Below are 17,532 nucleotides of genomic sequence, written 5' to 3' on the forward strand. Positions count from 1 at the left end.
AAAGGCCACAAAGAATTCACCATCAAGCCTTTGTTTGGTATGAATTAAAATTAGCACTTGTTTGAAGCTCAAAATTCATTTTCAACCACACATTCTCCAATAAAATAATTTTACATGTAAATCGAAAAGTTTTTCTTATTTTTTAACCACTTTTTTTTCAAAAAAACACTATTCTAAAAAAATATTACTCCAAAACCGGGCTCAAACAAAAGTATTAATAGATTTTGATCAAAGTGGATGAAATATTTGATTGAAAAATTGTGAATCCTACGAAATATGTGATTAAAATTAATTAATTTTGATTTAAATTAAAATCTAATTTTAATTCCTAAGAGTTAGATAGTTATATCGCTTATTTATATGGTTGATCAAAATCCCATGGAATTAGTAGTATGCTACATCGATATAATTATTTATAGATTGATAACATAACATTTTTTCAAAATTTAACTGATTTCTCTCCTTCTCTTTCCCTCTCTCTTCCTCTTTACCTGAACCTATAAATAATTATATTTAAATAAGATTACTCTATTCTTGTTAAAAGGATATTAAAATTAGATTTTTATTAAATTTTGATAAAATTTGATATAATGTATGATTGAAAATTTCGATCCTACATAATTCACTTTGACTTTAATTTAAAATTTTAATTTTAATTTTTACCAAACCAGACTCTATAATTAATTCACCGCGTCCTATAACAGTTAATCAGTCCACTGTCCGCCGAGCCCCATTCAATATTCAATATCCCTTGTCTTCATATACGCCACTCTTCTCTGTCTCTCTATACTCTTAACTCAGATCGACTAGGCCAAATTCACTTCCAATGGCCGGATTTTTCTCAAATTTCCGGCGAAGTTACCTCACAATCTACAATTGGACCGTATTCATCGGATGGTTACAAGTATTTTACCTTTCTGTGATGACGCTGAAACAATCCGGCCACGAACATGTCTACGCCACCGTTGAGAAGCCGCTGCTCTGGGCACAATCCGCTGCTGTATTCGAGATTCTACACGGCCTAATTGGATTGGTCAGATCTCCGGTCAGTGCTACGCTGCCCCAAATTAGCTCCAGATTGTACGTGGTGTGGGGGATTTTGTGGAGTTTTCCTGAACTAAGGACTCATTTTTTCGTGAGTTCACTGGTGATTAGTTGGTCAATTACTGAAATTATTCGATATTCGTTTTTCGGGTTGAAGGAAGCTTTTGGTTCTGCTCCATCCTGGCTGCTTTGGCTGAGGTACAGCACCTTTCTTATACTGTACCCTACGGGAATTTCAAGTGAAGTGGGTTTGACATACATTGCGCTGCCTTACATGAAGGAATCATTGAAATACAGTATAAGCATGCCTAACAAATGGAATTTTTCATTCGATTACTATTACTTGGCACTTGGGATTCTCGGCGTTTATGTTCCGGGAAGTCCTCATTTGTACGGATACATGCTTGGCCAGAGGAAAAAGGCACTTGCCAAAGCCAAAAGTGAGTAGATTCCAATCTCGAATCTGCATTGAATTCTGGGTTAAGGAATTGGCTCTGAATAATTTAGTTCTTGTAGATCTGTGTGTTTTCAAAGATTTGGATCCAATTGATATGATGTAATAGCTCCGTACCTTTGATCGTGATTCTTGAACTACTTTCTACATACACTTGACCCCGTTTAAAATCGGTTTTCTATTTGCTATTTTCGATAATCCCGAGCGTTGTGTTCCCTGTCAAGAAAATGAGTTAAAAAAAAAAGTACGTCGATATAGAAAAAGTGGAATTTGCTCATGTGATAGAGAAAAAGTGGAATTTGCTCATGTGATAGAGAAGCTGACCGCCTCCTTAACAGGAGCCCCACAAATGAAGGTGGGGTCTGCAAAAAAAAAAAAAAAAAAAAAAGAACCCCCCCCCCCAATCCCGAGCGTTGTGTTCCCTGTCAAGAAAATGAGTTAAAAAAAAAAGTACGTCGATATAGAAAAAGTGGAATTTGCTCATGTGATAGAGAAGCTGACCGCCTCCTTAACAGGAGCCCCACAAATGAAGGTGGGGTCTGCAAAAAAAAAAAAAAAAAAAAATGTACCTCCACCCCCTATTTGTGGGGTTCAGTCAGGGGGCAGTCAACCCCTAATTACTGTAGCAAAGTCCTAAAGTTGGATATAGTAGGTAGACCAAATATTAAACAGCTTCCTGCCTTCCCATACCATAATCATGACTTGGATCATATACCTACTGCAAGTGGAATACAAATTAAAGCCTCTTCGAAGATTTTTTGAATTAAGGGCAGTTTGATTTTCATTTTTCTCAAATTACATTTTTGTCTTTTTTTCTACAACAGATTCTTCATTAAAATAATATTGCACGTAAATTAAAAATTTTTCATCTGCACATTCTCTATTAATCTATTATTTTAAAATTCATTTTTCCTGAAAAATGGGTATCAAACACTCTCATAACATATGAATTAATCTATGGGCATAGGAAAATATCACAGAATGCCTATAGGAATTTGAAATTGCTGACTTGGCAGCTTGCAATTAATTTACCCAAAAAATCGGCCAACTCCAAAATCGATTTGAACCCCAAATTGAAATTACAATTATTCCCCCAAAACCCCAAATCATAGAGCCTTCCCAAAAGGAAAAACCTCCCCTGCCACTTTCTTCATCCCGAATTCGGAGCAAATTCTGCAGCCCAGTGATTGTCCCTGCCTTTCGACGCAGGGGAAGAGCATTCATGGCAAAACTTTCTGTCCCATTGTTTTGGTACACGAAGAAAATCTCGTTTTGGCACGCAAATAAAATCTCCCACAAGCAATTTCGGGTCCCGCCTTCACAGTCCTGTACCGTTTCGCAAGGTTCGTTCACTTACTTCATCTGTAAGAAATAAATTCCTACCTTCTAATGCAAGATACCATGTGTGATTCTTTGGGTTTTAGGAATGAAGATTCTTGGTTATAGATATAGTTTGATTTTTCCCCATTTCGTGTCACAAGAGTCGAATTATGTTTGATGCGTGAATCGTTGGGTTTAGGAATGAAGATTTCTCATATGTAGGATGGCTGTGTATATACCTATTCTGATAGGGAAAAAACATGATTTGGAATGACGTCGAGATTTAGAATTTTAGAGTTGTATCTGTGTTGGCTACAACTCGTGTCATTTTTCAACTTCTTAATCAAACGAACGAAAATGTTTGTGATGGAGAACATCCACGTTTTACCTCTGTTATTTTTAGGTTCGAGGTACAGTCTTAAGTTTGAGATGTTATAGCACTGCATGACTAGAATATAATGGTTATGATTTGTTAATTGTCTAGTTCATTTTGATAGAGTCATCTATGACTAATTAGTTGCTCTATTTTGAACATAAGTTCCAAAGTGGGATTCCGTAATTCAGTTGCATTCATGATAGTTTATTTGTTTCTTCAACGGTTGATTAGAACGAGAGAGGAATTTTGGAGTTTGTCACTACTTTGGACAATGTCAAACAAACGGTAGATGCCCTTCATGTAAACGCGGATTTCAAAAATGTTTTGAGGTCGAATGGGATAGTGGAAACAAAGGATGCTTGTTCTTCACGTGTAGTAACGTCTGTGGGTATTTCGACTGGGTGAAAAATGAAGATTTAATTGGGGAATCGAGTGTCGTTAATGAAGCGGTGAATCATAAGTCCAACGAAGAATATGAAGACTTGCCAAGAATCTTTTACAGTCTAGCTTGAATTACCGAGAAACAAGACGTCATCATATCATTGCACGTAACATTTCGGAAAGAAAAAGGAATTTTCGAATGTGATGAGAAAGGAAAGGGACCAACTTCAATGGGTGATGTCGAGTATTTTCCATATGACTTGTTTGTAATGTACGAACTTACAAAAATTAATTTCGTTTCTAACGTATGAACTTCTTGAATTTAGTAGGTTTTAAAGTACAATGGTTAATTTTTTCAACGTCATTCGAGCGTCGGACATAAGTTTACTATTTTGCGAATCATTGTAATCTATTAACGGGTTGAATTTATGTTTCTTATCATTGTTTGTCTTGTGAATCATTGTAATAAATTAATGGCGTGGATTTATGTTTCTCATATGACATGAATTTGTGAAAGATGCATAAAAATAGTGGATAGATTTTGAACTTTTTGTTGTGACTTAAGGATTCTAACGTATGCAGATTGGTCATTGCTGTGATTACGTTTTGATTGATCAATTTACTGATAAAAAATTTATGACTAAATAATAGACTTCATGATTGATCATTCTGATTAAGCCAGTGCCAACCATAATGCAGTAACAATTAACAATAAGGTCATTGATTATCAAAATCCTAAATCATGCTAAAATTAATAAAAATCAATGATATAAAAAGTTGTTCAAATAAGCCAAGTTCACCACAAACAAATTACATCAATTTTGGGGTTTATGCGTTCACTAGCCTTGTTCAAATCTAGTAAAACAATTGTCCAGGTGAAATGAATTGCCAGAAAAGGAGAATGTGATCTTAAATTACTGCACCCAACAAGTTATTGAACAACGTCAAAAGAACATGTCAAAAGAAGGAGGAAGGGATGATTGAGAAATAGAATCATGCAAATTATCATTCTAGACAAGATCAGGCTACAAATTTCAAAAATGTGATTTACCTTGATTTAGTGTAAATGTATGGGTTTATATGTATTTTTCCATTGATTTAGTATAAATGTATGGGTTTATATGAATTTTTCCATACATTTGCTGCAAGTGAACATCAATTAATCAAGGAAATCTACGCAGACGATGGACAATGATTGAAGGAAAAAAAATTACGACAAAAGCACAATACAAGCTTTATTTCTCATCTTTCAAGAACATTCTTACACTGACATTATTGATCCCAAGATGCAGCTCATGTTGCCTCACGTGACAAATGTCCCGATTTTTCATCACACAATATTTACGAAGTGGAGTAATATTAACTTTAGAAAGTTTAAATGTGATGTTGTCTACTGAAACTTTTGTCTTCAAGCTAAGATCGTCGATGCACGGCACAGTCAGTTTGTCGGCGGGGACAATCACGGGCTGCCCGATTCGATCTTCGGCTGCGGGATGAAAGAAAGCGCCGGGTGTGATTTGGGGTTTTGGGGGAATTGTGAAAATTGTAATTTCAATTTGGGGGAAAATGCAAGTTAAGTTTTTGGGTTCAAACCGGTTTTGGAGTTGGCCCGGTTTTTTAGGTTCACTTTTTTGGAAAAATTAAATGCAAGCTGCCAAGTCAACAGTTTCAAATTCCTGTACGCATTCTGTGTTATTTTCTAGTACCCATAGACTGATTGTAATATATTCTTTATTTTAGGCTTCGTTTGATTTTCAATTTTTTTCAAAATATATTTTTTTTCTCTTCTTTTCAATCATGTATTATTCATTAAAATAATATTACAGTAAATAAAAAATATTTTCGTATTTTTCAATGACATATTCTTTATCAATCTACTATTCTAAAATGTATTTTTCATAAAAATGAGACTCAAACACCCTCTTAAAGAGTGAATCCGTAAAATTATGTTACAAGATCTTTAAATTAATATTTCAAAATAGATAATAATTTTGACTCTGTAAATTTAGAGAGTCAAACCCACTCTCTATAAATAATTGCATTCAAAGTTTTTCATTTTATGAAGAAAAATAATATAATGATTTGGAAGAAAACTAATGAAAGTAAAAGACAAAGAAAATCAATAAATATTTTTTGGAGTAGTAAAATTAAATATTAAATATAAAAAATATATTGAAATACTTGAAAAATTTTACTCTTTAAATTTATAGATACTCTATAAATTTTAAAATATGCTCCTTAAAAAAAAGAATCGTTTTCAGATGCTCTAGTCAATTAATCAAGTAGAAACAATATATATATATATATATATATATATATATATATATTCCCTTTATGTAAGGAGATGACTCAAAACCGCCAAGACGTGATAAACTTAATTGTTTAGTCAACGAGACTAACAAAAGTCATTTCAAGTCTATAAAACATACTATTAAGCAATACAGTCCTGCTATTGATCCAGGCTCAGTAATAGGCTCAAAAACAGGCACTGAGGTGGCACCTCGACTTCCTTTTTTTAGCCTGGTTTTGCACCTGGCTGAGTAACATTTTTCTGAGCAATATTCTTATCTACTCCATGAACTAGGGTAGGGATTTTTATTTTTATTTTTAAAATTTTTGCACTGATTTAATACATAGAGAAAAATAATTCATAGTTTTTAAAAAAAAAATTAAAAAATTAAAAGTAAAGAGTGACTTGGATTGTCTTGAGCTAAATGTCCTTGCGTCAACTACCCTCGCAACCATACAAGTAGAAGTTACACGAGACTAGGGCTGAGCAAATCTTCCGAACTGAACTGAACCCGACGGTTCTTGCCAAATTAAATACCCGAACGGGTATCTGAATTGAGAACCGACGGGTATGGTTCGGTTTTCGGTTCTAGACCAAGAACCGAATCTTTCTAATTTTTTTTTTATATTGAGTAAATCAAATTATTTTAATTTTAATTTTTTTCTAAACAAATTAACAATTTAACGATTTCTAAATCCAAATTTTTGACCCAATAATTTGTTTCATTTCTAATTTTTTAATTTTTGGCCCAATTATCCATTTTATTGTTTCATTTCTTAGCCAAATAAGATCAAATTCACTAAATAACCCTAAACACCTACACTAAAGTGCATAACGTTGTCTCGACTCTCACACTCACTCTCGCAGCCTCGCTAATATTCCAAAACCTATACAATCGTCGGCCGACATTGTGACCTTCGATTGAAACTGTGACCTCCGCCGACCGAAACTTTGATCGTAGCGATCATTTGAACAAGGTAGTTTACTAGTCTCTGATATTCCAAAATCATTGAATGTATCATTAGTTGTATTTATATAATGTTGTTATAAATGTTAAAAATTTTAATTATAGTACAGAACCGAACGGAATGGAACCCGAACGGTTCCATAATTATATTTGGACCCGACGGTTCCATTTACTAGATACCCGAAAATTTTGGTTTGGTTCGATTCTCTTTATAACCGAATCGAACCGACCCGCGCCCACCCCTACATGAGACTAATGTTAAATATCTTCTGTGCGTTTATATTTCAGAAAATGAATCAAACTTACCGAAGGAGGTAGAAGACATGTAAAGGCTAGGAGTCTTTTTCCTATACTTTTGTTAGCATCCTATTTGCCTTTAAAGATAACCCCGTTTGATTCCCATTTTTCTCAAAATATATTTTTCTCTCTTTTCCTTTCAATCACATTTTTCATTAAAATAATATTACACGTAAATAAAAAAAAATTCCTCATTTTTCATCGACACATTCTCCATCAGTCTACTATTCTAAAACTCATTTTTTCATAAAAATGAGGCTCAAACACCCTCTAATTTCCGTAAAGCTAAAAATCATATTTTTAGTAAATTTTGACAAAAAAAACAATGAACTATGCAATTAAAATATTGTAAATCTCATGAAATATGTGATTAAAAATAAGTTTTTAAAAAATAAGAAGCATAGAGAGGCAATTGGAAAAGCTGATTTACAACTGGAACAAATGTTCAATAAGCATGGGGGTTAAGGCAAAAAGGCTCTTAAAAGAGTGTTGGAAAAACTTACGTAAAGTAAAATATGTGCATCCAGCCATTCGGGTAATAGTAAAGAAATATGAGCTCGTCCAGGTTGGTACAAAACTTGAAAATCGAGAACGAGTTACTCCACTAGTGCTGCAATTCTAAATGTCAATCAGATGTAACAGACAAAAGGTTGTAGGCTTAGAAAATGGGGAAATGAGTTGGGAAGGCCACTTTTAAGTGGTTTTTGTTTAAAAGGCCTTTGACCAGAATTTTGAAAATAACATAAAATATAAATATGCAAATATTTAAAAAGACAATTATAACCTTCCATTATTTTTCCCCAAACGAAAGAAGAAAGAACCTAATACTTCCCAAATTAGAGGTCTGAAGAATCAAAACACTGTCTTTTTCCACTTCTGAAGCTCGCCGTCGATCACTCTCTATCTTCGTTCTCGAAAATTTGAAACTCGCTGGACCACCTTCAGGTAATGTGTATCGCGCAGCTGAATTTGTATTTTGTTTATTTCTCCACCTCCGATTTTGTAGTAGAAGTTTGTTTCCCCACCCCCTTCTCAAATTTAGGAAGCCAAAACTTCTATTTCTCATATTTAGGAAGCCAAAACTTTTGTATTATATATGGAAGGGTCTTTACGGCGCCTGTAGCCAAATCTTTTGAGCGATTAATCTACATTATGATAGTTTTATGGCACAAAATTGACAATATTCGGCCTCAGGTGTGCTTGTAAAGGTTATGTTCTGATTTCCTCTTTTTGTAAGAGAGAAAAATCATGATGTTTTGTGAAAAGAAAAAAATGATGGTTCTATTTCCCACTGTTTTAATGTTTCTTTTCATCTGCGTTATTATGATTCACCTAAGCACCTGGCAATAAGTACTTTGTAATTTATATGCTGATTAGATTAAAAGTCTCACATATTTGATTTCCTATTGGTAGATTTGTTTCTGCATTTATTTGCTACATACTAGTGGTGTAGTTTCTTGAAAAATTTAATGGTGGTGATGGCTACATATATGTGATTTGTAAGGCTAAAGCTAACTGTTTCTTTCTTGCAATGAAAAGTGTGAGCTTCTCAATTTCAATTTTGTCTTGATAGTTTAAAGTTTGATTTGTTTCCAGCCTTTGCTTGTAAAAGAGATCATTCTTGATTCTTTAATAGCATCGTCCATGAACTCTTTTACGAGTTTTGGATTAATGGTTATTTTGTTTCCATCATTCTTTTGTTTCTTATTCTTGTTTGGGTTATTGGCTATTTCTTCGACATTTAACTATTTTTCTTCAAGTCCAAAGCCATCTCTTTTCATTCTTCCAGGAATGATCGAATAATTTGTAGAAAGTTTACCAAATGTTTAAAAGAAAAAATGACTTCTTTATGTTAGGTTTAAATGATTTAGAAAATGAAAAATGCTGAATTTGTAAACAAATTACTATACTAAGGTGAGGCATTTAACTATAAAGCCACCGCATGCACAATTTATAATACATTGTACTTACAAGTTCTATAAAGCACATAAGCTAAGAACGCCTAATAAGTGAATATCAAATAAAATATACTTTATTGTTAGCAATGATAATACCTGCTATTAAATTTCATATTCAAAAGAATTTCTACTACAAGAAAAACTAGAAGAACTAGGTAGCTTGTTTTAATATTTTTAGTTTTTATATTTGTTATTATGTGCTTTACTATCATCAATTCTAATATCGGTACATATTTTATAATTCATAGTGCTATGGAGAAGATTATTCAAGTAGATGATACGATTATGACGAGATGCAGATTGCAAATAGTGCGAGATGTGTATGAAAAGCTCGATACAAATTACAAAAACAAGCTTAGTGAAAGATGTTTTGGATCTCTCCTTAGGTTGAAGGACATAAAATTGACTTCACAAGTTATATATCAGTTATTATTACGAAAGATAAGAACCAACAAAAAAGAAGTTTGGTTTAAGATAGGAGAGAAAAATGCAAAATTTGGGTTGGAAGAATTTATTTTAGTTACGAGCTTAAATGTGGGTGATGATAATGACGTAGATAAAACTTTGGGGGAAGAGTGTTGGATCATGAAAGAGTATTTTAAGAATAGTGGGGGAAGATAACGAAAGAAGATGCTTACAATGCATTTGTAAATTGCAAGAAAAGAAAGAGCGATAAGTAGAAGTTAGGATTGATCGTAATCTTGGCGTACGTCCTGTGGGCTACGGAGGAGAATACATACATCGATTTATGGTGGCTAGACTTGGTGGACGATCTAGATAGGTTCGAGACGTATCCATGGGGAAAGTTTTCATTTGAATACACGATCAATATATTCAAACGTGAGATGGGAGATAAATTGAAAAGTTCGGATGTCGGAGGTGAATCACGTCGTCGATATTCATTGCACGGCTTTCCCCTCGCTATAATGGTATGAACAAATAATACACTTGACTCATATTTTATATATATATATATAAATTTGTGTTGTGAGATAATATAAATGTTTGTTTTGCAATAGATTTGGGCATTTGAAGTGATCCCAACTTCGGGAATGAAGTTTGGTATGAAATATCCAGATGTAATGCCAAGAATGGTCGCTTAGGAAATGCCGAAGAGGTTAACGTCTGCTGCCATTGAGAACGTGTTGAATTCGAAGGAGGTAAAATTGTCTTTATTACGTTTAATGGGAACAAATTGTGGAATTAGCTTCATGAATGACTAATGACTTGCAATTTTTAATATTTGCAGTTGGAGGTTAATTCCACATTGATTCCCATCGAAGCTGAACTTGAAGAGGCATATTGGAAAGAGTTGAAACCAATCGTGAAAAAAGATGAGAATGTTTCACATCATTCCGAAGGAGACGAAGCTGAGCAAGATGCCGAGCCACAGCATGCATACCACGAAGAGTCTCCTAGAGCAGCTCAGCCACCACAGCGTGATTTTGAGATCAACATAGAGGATTTATTGAGAACGGAAATTGAAAAACTTGAGGGAAGGCTACAAGCAGTTATATTGACTTGACTTGATCGGGTGGAGAAAAATGTTGACAGGTTAGTTGAATTGGCTGTGGCGGGTCGATTCCATTCAGCAACTAGTGCATTTGATGATGTCACTAGTAGCACAGCTTATGTACCAAAAAATGAACCGAAGGTTGGGTTGGAAAAGGAGGTTAGGTTTGATGATGTGACAGATGTGCATGCTGCTGAAAGAAAGGTAGATCTGCCTGAAGATGATTCAAAGTTAGAGGAGGGGAGGAGGTTACAGAAAAAAATGTAGGAAGGAAGGAGTTGGAAACTGAGACTGAATTTGATGATGTGAGAGATGTGTCTGCAGCTGAAACAAATGTAGAAGCGCGTGAGGAGGACCCAAAGTTAGAGGAGGAGGTTAGAGGCAAAAATGTAGGAGGGAAGGACTTGGAAAAGGAAGCTGGATCTGGGAATGATATAGATGAGCAAGAAAATGAAAAAATGATCAAGGAGAGTGTTGGAAAAGAAATAATATTAGAGGAGGAGCATCCCTACGTGGAGAAAGGGATTGCTGATTTTGTGACGCATGAAAAGCATGATGTAGATACAAATGAATCCACGCAAGGTATATAAAAATGAATTCAAAATTAAGTTTTACATCTTTATATCCAAATGAGACAAATTTTTCACTTCTAATTGTTGTTATTTGCAACATATAGGGGACGACGTAAAAATCGATGAGGCGGAATCTGATCCATCGAAAGGACGAGGGTATCGTCGGAAGAGAAAAGCGAGCTTACTGTGTTCTCCGTACACTGACCCGACGAAGAGGAGAAAATTGTCGGACATCAATATATACGATCCTTATCGAGAAGTAGATCCCAGCAAGGTTGAGGCTTTTTTCAAATGGATAGAAACTACATCTTCGTGGTAAATTATTACATATAGTTGTAAGTATATGTGAAAGTAATGACAGTATTACCTAAATATAACTTCGTGTTGATTTTGTTGTATGCACAGCCAAATTATACATTTGCGCTTCTATGATGTTCAAGCAAAAAGTTTGATGAATCTTTCGAAAGAGGATGGTTGGATTAATGATAGTGTAAGTAATCCAACTTTAATGATTTTACGATAATGTCACAAAAGAATTCAGTTTGAATTTATTAGTTTATTTTTGTAGATTATGAACGAGGCCCTATATTATATACGAGAAAGGGCTTCCAGATTTCCCAATTTGTTTTGACAAGACTGTTGCATATTGGACACTTATTTCTATCAATTTATTGTCAATGCATATGGTCAATTACAGTCCAGTAAAGAGCTTAAATGTAGTAAGAGTCTAATGAATTATGTGAGAGGGGCTATTCCGGAGCTCGGTAAACCTTGGAAGGACTGTAAATATTTGTATCTTCCTTGTTGGACCCGCGACCATTGGTTTGCAGTTCAAGTCGACATGGAGGAACGGGCCATTTTAATGTTTGATAGTGTGAAGGGTCATATTCGTCGGGCAGCGTTGGAAGCTTACCTTTTGCCTCTACAGGTGTTTATTCCGTTGATAATAAAATCTCATGTCGCCAGTGAAAGCAAATATAGTACGGAGAACTTCAAATTTGTGAACGTAAAAGATGTTTCCCAACAAGTAAACGGGTAAGAATGACTAATTTCATAATTAGTAGTACCATATTATCTTGAGTGTTGAAAATTAATACAAAAATTTTACAACTTTTTTGTAGATCCGATTATGGAATATTCGCTATCAAATTCATAGAATTTTTGCACGCAAATATGGACGTAAATACAATTTGACCAGATTATGTACCAGGAGAAAGAAACTGGCTACAGAGTTGTTGGCTTGGGATTTTGAGCCGTAGATTGTGCTTTGCTCGTATTTTTTTTATATTTTTATAACATTATGTAGTCACTTGGTTGTTTTGGCTTTAGAGTAACAGTTATTTTGGAGTTTGAATACAATTTCAATGTACATATTTTCCATTATCTTCTATAACTTTAAAGTTTAGATATTGTCCATATCAGGTTGTTGAGTTTTACATGTACAAGCCTACATGTTTTACATTATCTTCCATTGTCATATCGTTGCAATGTAATATGCACACTGCTATCCTTATTTGCATAACGACTTAGAACTCGTGATGACCACACATAATGACTCCGAAGTCGTTTCAGTTAAAATTGATACTAAAACAATTTAAAACTCGTTCTTGAGACAAAAAACGACATGCATATCGTTGCAATGTTAAATACATACTGCTTCTCTGATTTTGCGTAACGACTTAGAAGTCGTTATGTGAGTCGTTTCAGTTAGAATTAATACTAAAACGATTTCGACCTCATTCCCAAGACACAAAACGACATGAATATCGTTCCAACGTTAAATACACACTGCTTCTCTGATCTTGAGTAACGATTTAGAAATCGTTATAACCTCACATAACGACTTATAAGTCGTTTCAGTTAAAATTGAAACTAAAACAATTTCTACATCATTTTCGAGACACAAAACGACATTCATATCGTTTCAATGTTAAATACACACTGCTTTTCTGATTTTGCGTAACGACTTAGAACTCGTTATAAACATAAATAATGATTCAAAAGTCGTTTCAGTTAAAACTGAAACTAAAACGATTTCTAAATCGTTTTCGAGACACAAAACGACATTCATATCATTTCAATGTTAAATACACACTGCTCTGATTTTGCGTAACGACTTAAAACTCGTTATGAACATAAATAACGACTTAAAAATCGTTTCAGTTAAAATTGATAATAAAATGATTTCTACATCATTTTCGAGACACAAAACGACATTCATACCGTTTCAATGTTAAATACACACTGCTTCTCTGATTTTACGTAACAACTTAGAACTCGTTATGAACATAAATAACGATTTAAAAGTCGTTTCAGTTAAAATTATACTAACACGATTTCTACCTCGTTTCTGGAACACAAAATGACATTCATATCGTTTCAATGTTAAATACACACTGCTTCTCTGATTTTGCGTAACGACTTAGAACTCGTTATGAACATAAATAACGACTTAAAAGTCGTTTCAGTTAAAATTGATACTAAAACGATTTCTACCTCGTTTCAATATTAAATACACACTACCTCTCCGATTTTGAGTAATGACTTAGATATCGTTATAGGCACACATAACGACTTTTAAGTAACGTCAGTTAAAATTGATACTAGAATGATTTCTAACTCGTTTCTGGGACACAAAACGACATTAATATCATTTCAATATTAAATACACACTGCTTCTTTGATTTTGAGAAACGACTTAGATCTTGGTATGACCAAAAATAACGACTTAGAAGTCGTTTCAGGTAAAATTAGTACTAAAATGATTTCAAACGCGTTCCTGAGACACAGAATGACATGAATATTGTTTCAATATTAAATACACACTGCTTCTCTGATTATCGTTTCTTCTCGTTCAGAATGACATTGATATTGTTCTAGCGTAATTGTTCCTGAAAGTTGATCCATCTCCTTTCATTATAAACCGGCCGAGTTCGAAATCGTTTCAACTGAAATTATAAGTGCAACGACATCGGTATCGTTTCTTCATAGTTGAAACGACATTAGTATCGTTATACTTAAAAATGGCATTTCGGCCATCCATGACCAACGGCATACATCCCACCGTACGTATGACGATGAAAACAGGTCATCGAGCCGACTCAATCTCACTCGAACGACGCTATGGTAACGTTTGTTATTTCTTAGTTGTCTTTCACACTCAGGTTGTTTCGATAGAAATAAGGCATCTCCGTTGGTTCTTTCGAGCCATTCGAGAGCTACCAGCCCTCTTAATACGCTCTTTCAATCGTCATACACATTTTGGAGGTATATGGAGCGATCAAGGAGGATCGAAATGTCGTTTTTAGGTATAACGACATTAATGTCGTTTCAACTGTGAAGAAACGATACCGTTGTCGTTGTACTTATTATTTCTGGTGAAACGATTTCGAACTCGTCAAATTTGTAAAGAAACGAGATGGACAACATTACGTTATTTCACTACTTGGTACATAACGATATTTATATCGTTCCTTGTATAATTTTACAACTTCTAACTCGTTTCAGTTTATATAACATCTACAATGACCTCAAAATCGTTTCTTCAAGAACATAACGATATTTATATCGTTATACCTAGAAATGACGTTTCGACTTTCCTCGATCGCTCCACATACCTCCGAAATGTGTATGACGATCGAAAGAGCGTAACAAGTGGGTTGGTAGCTCTCGAATGGCCCGAAAGAACCAACGAAGATGCCCTGTTTCTATCGAAACAACCTGAGTGTGAAAGACAACTATGAAATAACAAACGTTACTATAGTGTCGTTCGAGTAAGATTAAGCCAGCTCGATGACCTATTTTCATCATCATACGTACGGTGGGACGTATGCCGGTAGCCGTGGAAGGCCAAAATGCCATTTTTAAGTATAACGATACAATGTCGTTTCAACTGTGAAGAAACGATACCGATGTCTTTGTACTTATTATTCCAGGTGAAACGACTTCGAACTCGTCAGATTTGTAAATAAACGAGATAGACAACGTTACGTTATTTCAGTACTTGGTACATAACGATATGTATGTCGTTCTTTGTGTAATTTTACAACTTCTAACTCGTTTCAGTTTATATAATATCTACAACGACCTCAAAGTCGTTTCTTCAAGAACATAGTGATATTTATATTGTTATACCTAGAAACGACGTTTCGACCATCCTTGATTGCTGAACATACCTCCGAAATGTGTATGACGATCGAAAGAGTGTAACAAGTGGGCTGGTAGCTCTCGAATAGCCCGAAAGAGCCAACGGAGATGCCCTGTTTCTATGGAAACAATCTGAGTGTGAAAGACAACTATGAAATAACAAACGTTACCATAGCGTCGTTCGAGTGAGATTGAGCAAGCTCGATGACCTGTTTTCATCGTCATACGTACGGTGGGACCTATGTCGGTGACCGTGGATGGTCGAAACGTCATTTTTAAGTATAACGATACTAATGTCGTTTCAACTGTGAAGAAACGATACCGATGTCGTTGCACTTATAATTTCAGCGTAAACGATTTCGAACTCGGCCGGTTTATAATGAAACGAGATGGATCGACTTTCAGGAACAATTACGCTAGAACAATATCAATGTCGTTCTGAACGAGAAGAAACAATGATCAGAGAAGTAGTGTGTATTTAACATTGAAACGATATTCATGTCGTTCTGTGTCTCAGGAACGCGTTTGAAATCGTTTTAGTACTAATTTTACCTGAAATGACTTCTAAGTCGTTATTTTTTGTCATAACGAGATCTAAGTCTTTTCTCAAAATCAGATAAGCAGTGTGTATTTAACATTGAAACGATATGAATGTCGTTTTGTGTCCCAGAAACGAGTTAGAAATCGTTTTAGTATCAATTTTAACTGACGCGACTCAGAAGTCGTTATGTGTGCCTATAACGATATCTAAGTCGTTACTCAAAAGCGGAGAGACAGTGTGTATTTAACATTGAAATGATATAAATGTCGTTTTGTGTCCCAGAAACGAGGTAGAAATTCTTTTAGTATCAATTTTAACTTAAACGACTTTTAAGTCGTTATTTATGTTCATAACGAGTTCTAACGCAAAATCAGAGGAGCAGTGTGTATTTAACATTGAAATGATACGAATATCGTTTTGTGTCCCAGAAACGAGGTAGAAATCGTTTTAGTATCAATTTTAACTAAAATGACTTTTAAGTCATTATTTATGTTCGTAACGAGTTCTAAGTCGTTACGCAAAATCAGAGAAGCAGTGTGTATTTAACATTGAAACGATATGAATGTCGATTTTTGTCTATAAAATGAGGTAGAAATCGTATCAATTTTAACTGAAACGACTTTTAAGTCGTTATTTATGTTCATAACGAGTTCTAAGTCGTTACGAAAAATCAGAGAAGCGGTATGTATTTAACAGTAAAACAATATAAATGTCATTTTGTATCTCAGAAATGATTTATATCTCGTTATGTTAATCCGTACAATTTTTGAACTGGAATGACATTCATGTCTACTGTAACGATATGAACGTAGTTTGCATTCCATGTGAGAAAATAGAAACATGAATACCTAAAATATTAAAATTTGATTCCAACCGTACAAAAATATTTCAATAACACAATGAGTACAAAATCTAATAAGTGATTTCATTCAGTTGATATAATAAGTACGAAGTCGTACAGTTACAAAACAGGATAGTGTTACAACATTAATGTTCACTACTAGCTGCTTGGCCCGTGCAAGTGGATCGAACATGACCAGTTTTCTTGCACCTGCTGCTCTTACGAGCCACACGCGTCTCTCCGGCCGACCTTTTCCTCTTTTTTGATGGTCGTCCGCCCTGTCTTCGTACTAATGGTGAAAATACTTCTCTGGCTATCACATTCTTAGGAATTTTCCATTCGACCTCGTTCGGCAAAGGATATACGAATTTAGAATAAGCTTGCTTCCAACAAATACTAGTGTAAAAGGGAGTACATAATTTATAGCCCTCGTCTCCTTTAAATCTTGTTGCAACAATTGCATGCGCACATGGAAACTTGTCCAAATCAAATCTTCTACACGTACATGTCATTTCGTAAAAATCCACAAAGTGGTGTTCTAAATTGTCACCAACTTGATAAATGTCTGGAGAAACCTGATTTACCTCCAACCCATTTGACTCATTATATGTCATGCACATCTTTTTCTCTAATGTTGGTGTGAGTTGGATCACATATTTTTCTGCTTCAACATGTCTTTCATAAAGCCACCTTTATAGTATCCCACGAATATATTCTAGTAAACCAACTATGAGAAGTTTTCGAGCACTCTTCAACAAACCATTTATAGATTCCGCATTATTTATAGTCATGATATTGTAACGTATCCTGGTAAAATGCGCTCTAACCCAAC

At 34.6% G+C, this 17,532-nt stretch overlaps 2 protein-coding genes across 2 annotated transcripts; one reads left to right on the forward strand and one right to left on the reverse strand.

Annotated features, from left to right (window-relative positions):
* Positions 1-724: 724 nt before the first annotated feature.
* Positions 725-1,696, forward strand: LOC111410069 (very-long-chain (3R)-3-hydroxyacyl-CoA dehydratase PASTICCINO 2A-like). Its single transcript, XM_023040237.1, has one exon. The coding sequence runs from the start codon at positions 827-829 to the stop codon at positions 1,490-1,492; it is 666 nt and encodes a 221-aa protein (XP_022896005.1). The 5' UTR covers positions 725-826; the 3' UTR covers positions 1,493-1,696.
* A 15,150-nt stretch (positions 1,697-16,846) lies between these two features.
* Positions 16,847-17,320, reverse strand: LOC111411204. The gene has a single exon (XM_023041757.1). It carries the CDS (start codon positions 17,318-17,320, stop codon positions 16,847-16,849), a length of 474 nt encoding a protein of 157 aa, XP_022897525.1.
* Positions 17,321-17,532: the final 212 nt, after the last annotated feature.

The sequence above is a fragment of the Olea europaea genome, chromosome 15 (assembly GCF_002742605.1).
Source record: "Olea europaea var. sylvestris chromosome 15, O_europaea_v1, whole genome shotgun sequence".
Taxonomy (NCBI): Eukaryota; Viridiplantae; Streptophyta; class Magnoliopsida; order Lamiales; family Oleaceae; genus Olea; species Olea europaea.